Source organism: Choloepus didactylus, chromosome 13 (genome assembly GCF_015220235.1).
Source record: "Choloepus didactylus isolate mChoDid1 chromosome 13, mChoDid1.pri, whole genome shotgun sequence".
Classification (NCBI taxonomy): domain Eukaryota; kingdom Metazoa; phylum Chordata; class Mammalia; order Pilosa; family Megalonychidae; genus Choloepus; species Choloepus didactylus.
Window position 1 is genome coordinate 35137835 of NC_051319.1, and position 11606 is coordinate 35149440.

Consider the following 11606-nt stretch of genomic DNA (forward strand, 5'->3'; position numbering starts at 1 on the left):
CCATAGAACTTTTTCTTCACTTTTTTGCTTAATATTACAATATGCCAACAGATACTTTAAAGACTATGTATTCTGTGGATGCTCAGACCACACCAGGGTGGAATTACCTTTTAGAGAAATATGGACTGTCAGTGTCAGTTGCTGATAAAAACAAGATTCTGTATGCATTATCAATCAGCAAAGATCAAGAAAAATTAGTGAAGTCAGTGCATTAATTTAAATAAATTGTTAAAAGTAAATTGACACAAATTCAGTGAAGTCGCTAAAATTTCAGTCACCAATTTTAAAGGCATACAATAATTGAATGTGGATTCGTTTTGCTTTGACTGTCTAGAAAACAATGTAGGGACAAAATGCAAAGAGTGAAATATAGATAGTCCCTAGTTGCTAATCAGGTGACTGAGCTAGACAAATAGGAATGTTTTACTTTCAGAACCTTGGAGAGAAAGTAATGTTTTAAAAGTATTCTTGTATATAAGATCCTAATCAAAGTGCTTTGAAATAATAAGTGCATAAAGCTAATTACTGCTACAAAAAAGTAAGTTTAATCAGAGCTTTAAATATTTAGCTGGTAGAGAATTTATTACTGTTTTTGGTAAATTATACTTTTGTCATGCCGTTTTCTGTCCTGTTCTGCTAATATATTGGTAGTATGAGCTGAATTCCATACATGTAAAACATACCATGAAAAAATAAGTGGTTCTTATTGTTTCAGGTAAATCGAACTAGGAATGGAAAGAAAAGCTATCAAGACAGAAGATTTTGCATCTCTTTTTCATGCAATTGCCAGAAATCCAAACGGGCAGCTGTTAGCCTGGAATTTTGTTAGACATAATTGGACCCATCTCCTTAAAAAGCTGGTATTTGTTTCATCCATTGTTAATTCTCAGAGCAAGCTTATAGGAGAAAGAGGTATAAATCATTTTTTCTGATAATAAAATTAATAAAATAATATTATAGAAAATTTGGAAAATATAGAAAACCAAACAATGATTATTCCATAGCCCAGAGTATCTATCCTCCAGGAAAGATGTTTAAATTATGTCTTCTGTAAGTGGAGCTGTATTATAAGTCTTGTATTCTTGACCTAAGTCCTTGTCCTAATTAGCTGTACAACCTTAGACAGTTTTTCTGGGTTGCTCTCTGTTAAAGGATCTGACTCACAGCCAGACCTTTGTGATGATACTGTGAGATGATATGTGTGAAAATACTTCACTAAGAGAAGGGGCAGCCTCTCTCTCTCTAAGCCAACTCTGCAGGGTAAACTCACTGCTCTCCCCACTATGTGGGACATGACTCCCAGGGATGAGCCTGGCCCTGGCATCATGGGATTGAGAAAGCCTTCTTGACCAAAAGGGGAAAGAAAAATGGAACAAAATAAAGTTTCGGTGGCTGAGAGATTTCAAATGGAGCCGTGAAGTCAGTCTGGAGGTTACTCTTATGCATTACATAGATATTCCTTTATAGTCTTTAGTGTATTGGAATAGCTAGAAGGAAATACCTGAAACTGTTGAACTGCAACCCAGTAGCCTTGATTCTTGAAGACGATTGCATAACTACGTAGCATACATAGTGTGACTGTGTGATTATGAAAACCTTGTGGATCACACTCCCTTTATCCAGTATATGGACAGATGAGTAGAAAAATGGGGACAAAAACTAAACGAAATATAGGGTGGAATGGGGGTGGTGGTGGAAGGTTTTAGGTGTTCTTTTTTACTTTTATTTATTTATTTATTTTGGAGTAAAGAAAATGTTTAAAAATTGATTCTGGTGATGAATGCACAACTACATGATGGTAGTATGAATAACTGATTATATACTGAGGATGATTGTAGGGTATGTGTATATATCTCAATAAAACTTTATTTAAAAAGAATTATTCTTACGGTAATTTAAAGTATCTACTGAAATGTGCAAGCTTATTATAGATATTAATATTACATGTTTAACATATGATATATAATGAGTATAAGGCCTGTGTTTCTATTACTTAAATTTGTGGGATTCCTTTTCATTTTCAGATTTGTATTGGGCTCATTTGCCATGAGAATTAGTTGTCTTATTTTTTGGTGTGGTTTTTTTTTTGTTTTTTTTTTTTTTTAGGCATTCTAGCATTCTAGTATTTTAATTCCTCTTTCACTCTAAACCTTGAATTCATTGCCCTTTAAGCAAATTCAGAATTCCAGGATTCAAATTACAGTGCACAAAGCTATGACTTTGGTAAATCACTTAACTTTTCTACCCACAGTGTGCCCACTTGTAAGATGGGGATTTATAATCTGCCTTACTTTATACATCATTAAAAGATAAAGGGACATAATAATCATATAAAGAAGAAGAAAAAAGCTTGCACCTGGTATGGTATAATTTGCAAGCTGTTTTGAAACTCTGCAAGAGAAAATGTTTTATGAACCATGTCGGTAATTCTTTTCTTCCATATTTTTCAGGTGAAACTGTTTTTTGAATCTCTTCAGTCCCAAGAATCACACCTGGATATTTTTCAAGTTGTTCTGCAAACCTTAACCAAAAATATTAAGTGGCTGGAAAAGAATCTTAACACCCTGAGGACTTGGCTAATGGTTAATATTTAAATGGTCAATAGGGAGAGTACAACATCAGACAAATAAGTGTCTACGTGAAGTCAAATAGACTGAATGACACCAGCAAAGGTCAAGTCTCAGAGATTTGGATGTTTTTTCTAACCGTTAAGAGGCCTCCAGAAATCAGTGAGTGCAGCTGACTGCTCTTACCTATCATTTCCAGTCAACAGATACATAGTGCTTGGGATAGGAGAAGGAAAGTTCAGTAGACAATGATGATTTAAAAGTAAACTATTATATATATTACATATATATGTCTGTGTGTATTTATGTATCTGTAATAGTTTAGTCATAGCACAGACCTTATACATTGCTCATACTATGCCATTATATTGCTTCTTTAATTCTTATTTAACATGGCTTAGTATCCTGAAGTTTGCTTAACCTATTTTTACCTCCAAGTAGAAATAGCCAATCCATAGAATATCTGTCTTTCATCTCTACTCTTCCATCCACTTACTCTCCCTGTCTGCAACTTAACCTGAACTAAATAGTTTAATTTTTACCATTTCTGGAAAATCTGATCCAAATTATGAAGGGTAATGATCAGGAATTCAGAGACTTTGTCACCAAATCTCAGATAATTAGAAACTAGATGTCAGGGTTCATCAAAGAAGCCAGGAGGGCCTTTGGCTTGAGCCTCACATTCACGAAGAGCTTCAAGGATTGACTATTGAGGTTATCGCCAAAATGAAGTAAAATCTGCAGTCACAGAGGTACAGAAGAGAAGGAAAATTCTCCCCCTCCACTTTAATCTGTAAACTATAACCATTTTTAATAAATTCTGTAAAAATTGCAGAAGTAGATTATGTTGATATTTTCAGTTAAAGAATAGTTTAATGTAAATATTTAAAATGTATCACTGTATTTGTAACTCAGTTTTGGCATTTACTTTGATTTTAATATACAGGAACCTCTTGATCTCTGAAATGCCCTGCTAGATGCTTCCCTTGTGTAATGAAGTTGGTTCGGAACAAGTAAAGAAATTACCACTCTGCGTGCAAGTAGTAAACTTAAATCATGATCCCACATATGGCTCAGTATGAAAGTATAAATGAGTTTCAGAAAGATGAAAGACTCAAGTTAAGACGTAGATGACTGACTTACACAGGTTATTAAAGGAAGTTGGGGGATGTTGGGGAGTGTTATCCAGTGCATTTTGGAGCAATATTATGAAGGTCATTCATAGTTTCCATAGACTTTTCTCTGGTGCCGCTGTCAGAGACAGGATACAGTTTAGATGGACAACAATTACAGCCCAATATATGTTTTAAGTTTGTTTTCAAATCATTTCTTGGAGCTTTTGAAACATCTTTAACTCTAGATTTGACCTGGTCATGGACCTACCTTGGTCTTTATAATATCTAATTGATATCTCTCTGGAATTACATGTACTTTAGCATAAGGAAATTGAAAGAGTAAAGAATACCGTTTTTTCCCACCAAGGTAATATGCAAATTAAGCAGTTGTGCCATCAATGATGTTTCTGTAAATACTCAAGGTACTTTTTTTTGCAAACTAACTTGCTAATGCTGCCGGAATGCAAAATACCAGAAATGGATTGGCTTTTATTAAGGAGGTTTATTTGGTTACAAAGTTACAGTCCTAAGGCCATAAAATTGTCCACACTAAGGTATCAACGAGTATACCTTCAGTGAAGAATGGCCGATGGGGTTCGGAACACCTCTGTTAGCTCAGAAGGCACATGGCTGGTGTCTGCTGGTCCTTCGCTCCCGGATTGCATTGCTTTCAGATTCTGATTCCAGTGGCTTTCTCTTTAAGTGTCTGTGAGTCCTCTCTTAGCCTTTCCAGGGCAAACTCAGGGCCTCATCTCTTAGTTTACCATCTCCAAACCTCCTTCTGTCCACAACTCCAAACATCTCTTAATGTCAGCAAGCATCTGCGTCAGCTCTTAGCTTCTCTCCAAAATGTTTCTCTCAGCTTCTCTTAGGTCATTTGGCTCTCTGCTCTTTCTGTGAGCTCTCTTTAAAGGACTCCAGTGATCTAATTAAGACCTATCCTGAATGGGAAGGGCCACACCTACATGGAAATAATTTAATCAGAGGTTCCACCCTAATCAACAGACTAATCAGTCTGCCCCCACAAGACTGCATTAAAGAATATGACTTTTCTGGGGGACATAATATATCCAAACTGGCACATAATTTATCTACCATAAATTTTCAAGTTTTTAATTCTCTTCCTTTTAGTTCCCACATAAGTACGATACTGAACACTTTTAATTTCTAAAATGCTTAAGATTTGAGTATACCAAGTAGCAATTTTATTGTTTAGAAAATGAGAATTACTGTGCTAGTAGGTTTTGATGAATAGTTCTTTAAAAATGAATTCGTTTATATTTGATGATACTATGAACAACTGATTGTACACTTTGAAGGATTGAATGTTATGTGGATATATCTCAATAAAATTGCATTTAGAAAAATGAAGTTGTTTAACTTAGTAGTGTGGTATTTCAAAAGCCCTATGGTGCTGTCAAGCCACTAACACCAATCCAGGTTTGAGGACTGGTGAGAAGGACAACTCAGTCTAGGTGCAAGTAAGTTTTCCTTCATTTTACTCTGAATGAACAATAATGTTACAAAAAAGTTATACACAAGATCATGAACATATGATGGGGTGAGCAGACACAACTTTTCAGGGCCCCTCTCATTCCCCACAGGGCTCACTGAGAATTTTGTGGTCTCTGCAGCTCACACAATGAGATATCTTCCTGATCAGGGGAGCCCAGAACCAATGACTTGCTAGGTCCTAGGCTTTATGTGGGCAAGAATGGGCACTTTAACCCTCAAGAATCTAACAATACCTTAACAGGTTTCTTGTTCTACCTCATGTACATAATTCTGCATCTCATTCCTTGCTGTGCCACTGGGCCTTTTTGAGGTTCCAGAGAAGCCTGTCTAGGAACTACTCTAAAGGACCCTGATTTTCTGAGAAAAGATCCTGTTTTTAATTGTATTTCTTTATTTTTATTCCATTCAAACTACCAGGGATCCTCCAAATAATAACAGAAGGCAGTTTTTCACCTGAACTCTAATGTCTATCAAACACAAGGCTGTTTAAAATGGCCACATTTTTGCTCTACAACTTTCCTTTACTTATATTCATGATTGACCTTCTCTTGACCATTTAACCTTGTGTTATTATATTTCATTTCAATATAGAATGGTTTGCAACTTTTACATTTACAGATATTACATCAATCATGTATGTTTGGCTGCTTCCTGCTAAATCAATCTCATCAAAATCATGTCTCCAAATCATAAGGAAGAAAGGGTAAAAAGGATCAAAAAAGAAGTGGATTTGTTGGGTCAAGGCATATGTGTATTTTGTATAATCTAATATTTTAATAGCTGGTGTCAGATTGCTTCCCTGAAAGGGGGTGTTTATTGCCTTTCTTCTCAGCAATGCAGAAGAGTTCCTGTATCCCTCCATACTGTCCTTGTCAGGATCAGGTGTTTATCTCTTATCTCTAGCAGTATTTTCTGTTGTAAAGTATGGTTCTCCCCTGATACCTGCAAAGCTATGCCACCAGTTTTCTTTGATTAATATTTGCTTGATATAGCTTTTTCTATCCTGTTACCTTGAATCTTTATGTATCTTTTGTTTTGGATGAGTCTTTTGTAAACAGCCCATACATGAATTTTGTTTTTTATTATGCTCCCCAACTTGGGCTGGGCTCCGGGCTTTGTCATCTGTCCCCTGAATCCTTAAAAATATTAAAACTGAAGCTTTAGAATTTTCATGATTGATAATACACATAACTTTGTTGGCAGGGTGACTCGTTTTGATTCCAAGTGGAGAGGACAAGGAAGCTTGCATTAAGACTCTCCCAGACCTCACTTTATGCATCTCTTCTTTTTGCTTCTTATTTGTATCCATTTACTGTAATAAAACTATAATCCCATAATCCGAGATCTCACCACCCAAAAGTTGTATCCAGAATTTGATCTGGACATGAATGACTGAGCAGAAGGCTCACAACCCTTGTCTATGAACAACCGGGAACAGCAGATGTGGACATGAGAAGCAGTGAAAGCCTAACCAGTGCAGCTACAGGGTTTTCAGTGAGAAATTATCAGAAACCTTTTTCTAGGAAGCATCTAGAAATGCATCTAGAAATCCAGGCTGCATTTCCAAGGAGCCTGGGGAAGAGGGAGCTAGAGAGGAAGGGGAATTCCCAGCTCCGAGAATCCTGAAATGTTCCAGAGATACTTGTGTTTGTGTTTTTGTGTATCCTATATAAACATATAAGCGATTAAAAAACAAAAACAAACAAAAAAACCCTGACGCTTCAGATCACCTGGTTTGACAAATACTTCAAGGTGAAAGTTGGCTTCAACCTTCTGCTTACCCCTTAGAGTTCCAACTTTCACTTAGTTTTGGGCCCATGAGTGTTCCTTACCTACTTTCCAGATCATCAATGCATTCAAACAAAATTTTAATATATTTTATCCTACATTTTTAGTAATTTTTAGCAGGAAAATATGTCAGGATACCTAGTCCAGCATATTTCCAGAAACTGTAATAATTTATTTTCCAACACGTAAACACCTAACACTTCTGCATAACAGGCTGCTCAGGATAAAAATTAGTTTGCAATATTGACTGTAGTATTAATTTCTCATAAATCAGGTTGGGGGATGCCTCAAATTGTATCAGGCTTAGGCAAATTAGTAGATCATTTTTTCAGGCTTTAAATCAGGCAATCTTTCCAATATTTATAAAAGCCTGAGGAATGTAGACTTAACTAATATGACAGAAAAACATTTCTATTCTTAATCACTTCTACAAGCTTTACTTCCTAATGACAACTCCAAGATCCTTTGCCAATTTATTCTCCTTTACCCAAAAATCTTCATCTTTTATCTTGCTCCCAGATAAGGTGGGGAAAATGGTTCTCTGTTCTGGACACATGATACATTAATTCTCATCTTTAGGTCTTTACATACTTGATTTCCCACACTTCAAAGTTTATATCTCTTTCTGTTGGATTATGCTGTAATTCTTTCTTTCAATGCATTTTAAGTTCATTCTTGTGTTATTAGTACCACCTGGGATGGCTGTATTACAACCACCTGGGAGTCCCTCTATTCCCCCAAACTATATCTTAGTTATAACTACAAACCTTGTTTTACAAGTAGGCAGAATAATTTGTTGTAAGTGCAAACCTTGTTTTACAAGTAGGCAGAATAATTTGTCTATGAATAGATTTAAAAGTTACAAGGGACATTATTTCTCAGTTTTAAAATCTTATTCCCTTTTAAAACTATTTTCTAATAAGCTGAGCTTGGTAATTCTAACTCTAATATTTTGAGCTGGAGGTGGGAAGAAGAGAGATAGAACATCATTTGAAACCTTTGATATGGAGAAAGATGGGAAGGGGATGGGGGAACCTTTTCTAAAAAGGAAACAATTGTTTCCATGGCTTCAGGCTGCTGGCATATAATTTAATTTTCTTTCTATTCATGCCTCCAGATGTAGAGCCAGCAACTAAGTTCAAGAATCTTAGAAGGACAAACAGGGCTTTTTCACTGGTAAGGGCTAAACAAGTGAGAGACTTGAGATGATAAGGATTCAAATTTTAGCAGAAGAGAAGGTCTGCATGAAACACCTTCTATACAATCTGTGTGAAACCAGACAGAATCCACGGTAGTCAAACCCTATGCTCTGGGTGAGTTAGTTCAATTTATGCGTGGGGACTGAATTAGGTCACTTAAGCAACAATGAATAAGTTGTTGGCTAATGAGGTCTTGGATTACATTTAAAAATTTGTATTTGTTTATTCTTGTTCCAAGTTGTGCCTTATCTATAGATAATAGTTATGACACTATTCAAAGAATTGTTTTTAAATATAAATGTTCTACATTATAGAAAAGATATTATCATATAGAAAAGCACTTTGTTCTTTTAGTTTCAGTTAACTGTGCCTCTGGGAAGCCTAGGTGTTTGGAATCTAAGACCTAAGAGAATATACCAACTGTTGGGTCATCAGTCTCACTGAGGACCTAGAAAGAAACAACACCTGCATTGTTGTCCTTGCAAATCCAAATCTAAAAAGGAAAACTCAAAGATTTTTGTCAAAATACATGTCCCCTTATCCAGTTCCCTTTTCTTCTATAATTCCACCATTATAGATTCATTCCTTTGGGCTAAAAAAAAGTTAGAACATTAAATTGTAACCCTTTAGTCATGCTTTAGTGTCACTTAAAAAAAAAAATCCATACTTATTTCTTTACAATGAGCTGAGAAAAGACCCTGAGGAGAGAGGAAAGAAAAGGCCCCAAGGCAATTAGGGGGAGTAGGAATTCTGGAATGAGGGCAATAACTCAGAAAGTGCTGGTTGAGTGGAAAGCTCTGGAGAACAATATTTGTCATTTACTCAAGGGTACTGTTGTACACAGATGGCATTTGACAAATATTTGTTGACTGTGAGGCAGCACCTGGAACTGAGGAAGAAAAACAGAAAATGGAACCAAGGAGAACTCAGAGACAAGCTTACTTGGCAATTTTGCCTCAGGCTTGTTCTGCTGGTACATGATTGTATACTTTCGTGTCATCGATTATGCATTATGTATATTTCCTGGTGCTTGTCTCGATTAGCCCAATCTATTGTAAGCGCCTTAAAAGCAAAGCCTTACAACGTGGAATATGACTCCCGGGGAGGAATGTAGACCTGGCATCGTGGGACGGAGAACATCTTCTTGACCAAAAGGGGGATGTGAAAGGAAATGAAATAAGCTTCAGTGGCAGAGAGAATCCAAAAGGAGCCGAGAGGTCACTCTGGTGGGCACTCTTATGCACACTTTAGACAACCCTTTTTAGGTTCTAAAGAATTGGGGTAGCTGGTGGTGGATACCTGAAACTATCAAACTACAACCCAGAACCCATGAATCTCAAAGACAGTTGTATAAAAATGTAGCTTATGAGGGGTGACAAGGGGATTGGGAAAGACATAAGGACCACACTCCACTTTGTCTAGTTTATGGATGGATGAGTAGAAAAATAGGGGAAGGAAACAAACAGACAAAGGTACCCAGTGTTCTTTTTTACTTCAATTGCTCTTTTTCACTCTAATTATTATTCTTGTTATTCTTGTGTGTGTGCTAATGAAGGTGTCAGGGATTGATTTGGGTGATGAATGTACAACTATGTAATGGTACTGTGAACAATCAAAAGTACGATTTGTTTTGTATGACTGCGTGGTATATGAATATATCTCAATAAAATGAAGATTAAAAAAAAAAAAAAAAAGACATAATGCTGAGCAAAATAAGCCAGGCACAAAAAGAGAGATATTGTATGTTACCACTAATGTGAATTCTGTGAAAAATGTACAATGTTTTATACTGTAGAATGTAGGGGACCTAGAGATACCAATTAGTGGAGGGGGAATGATAATCTAATAAGAACAGATAAACTATGGAGGGTAATCTCAAGGTTATGGGAATGCTCAGGAATGATTATGGTTTGTAAACTTTCTTGGATATAGTAAGATCATGTTGGAAGCAATAGAGTTATTTTAGGTTTTTTTTTTCTCTTATTCCATTGTTTTCTTAGGGGTTGTTAATTTTCTTGGGGTATGGTAGGAACATGTTGGAAGCAATGTAGTTATTTTAGATTATTTGTTTTTCTTACTCCTCTGTTTGGACATGGTTTATTAATTTTCTTGGGGTATGGTAGGAACATATTGGAAGCAAAGTAGTTATTTTAGGTTATTTGTTTTCCTTAATCCATTGCTTTGTTTGAAATGTTGTGGGGTTTTTTTGGTTGTTGTTTGCCTGTTTGTTTTTAATTTTTTGATAAACAAAGTTAAAAAATTGAAAAAAAATCAGTAGAAAAATGGGAGTAAAAACTAAATGACAAATAGGGTGGGATGGGGGGATGGTTTGGGTATTCTCTTTTCACTTTTATTTTTTATTCTTATTCTGATTCTTTCTGATGTAAGGAAAATGTTCAGAAATAGATTGTGGTGATGAACGCATAACTATATGATCATACTGTGAACAGTTGATTGTATACAATGGATGACTGTATGGTTTATGAATATATTTCAATAAAACTGAATTAAAAAAAAAAAAAAAAAAAAAAAGATCGTTAGTGATGGTGAAGACCGACAGCCAAAGTAACCACTTAGAGCTTAAGCCAACCCATGTAGTTATTTTAGGTTATTTGTTCTTATTCCTTTGTTTTGGTTTTGTATGAAATGTTTTTTTATTGTTTGTTTTTTAAATTTTTTGATAAAGTTAAAACAATGAATGAGTGTGGAAAGAAAAGTAAATGAACAATGGAGGGAGGAGGGAAATGGAATGTTTTGGATGGCTCTTTTAATTCTAATTTTTATTTTTTGGAGTAACGAAAATGTTCAAAGATTGTGGTGATCAATGTACAATATGAACAACTGTACACTTTGAAGGACTGAATATGAATATATCTCAATAAAATTGCATTTAAAAAAAAAAAAAAAAAAGCAAAGCCTTAGCTTTTCTTTCATTTTCAATTCTCTTCGGTAGTCTGCACACCACGGACGCTCCACAAATGTTGCTGACTGAGGGACAGCCTGCGCTGGCAGCTATCAGCCAGAGAGAGCAAAAAACCATCTGAGCCAGCTGAAAGTCAGCCAAGAATCACAGTCAAGTGTAATTTGCTGCATAAATATTACAAGACCTTCTCATGCTCAAAAACAAACAAAAAGCTGGACACATTTTACAGGAGCAAACCTTAGAAAAGTCCTATTTCAGCATAGCTTTAAGAAATAAAGAATAATAAAAACTAAGTCAGAATTTTCAGGTGTGTAAGCATCTCCCTAGAAAGAGTAAGTCAATAGAAAATTCCAATGAGAGATGATTTCTAAAAATGTCTTTTTTATCTTCTGACTTTTATAGAACATGGCCTGTGATTGATTTTCATGGCTATAGCAGGACTCTCCATGCCTGTCACTTCCTAGTCTACCTGGGATCGGTTTAGGGCTTAGATACCGAC

At 35.7% G+C, this 11606-nt stretch overlaps 1 protein-coding gene across 1 annotated transcript in view; it reads left to right on the forward strand.

Annotated features, from left to right (window-relative positions):
* ERAP2 (endoplasmic reticulum aminopeptidase 2) overlaps nucleotides 1-2724 on the forward strand; it is a 66487-nt gene extending 63763 nt beyond the window's left edge. Inside the window, 5 exon segments of the mRNA XM_037800885.1 lie at nucleotides 39-202; nucleotides 716-856; nucleotides 2025-2077; nucleotides 2252-2262; nucleotides 2451-2724. Coding sequence (XP_037656813.1) covers nucleotides 39-202; nucleotides 716-856; nucleotides 2025-2077; nucleotides 2252-2262; nucleotides 2451-2594 — 513 coding nt within the window. The 3' untranslated portion in view covers nucleotides 2595-2724.
* Nucleotides 2725-11606: the final 8882 nt, after the last annotated feature.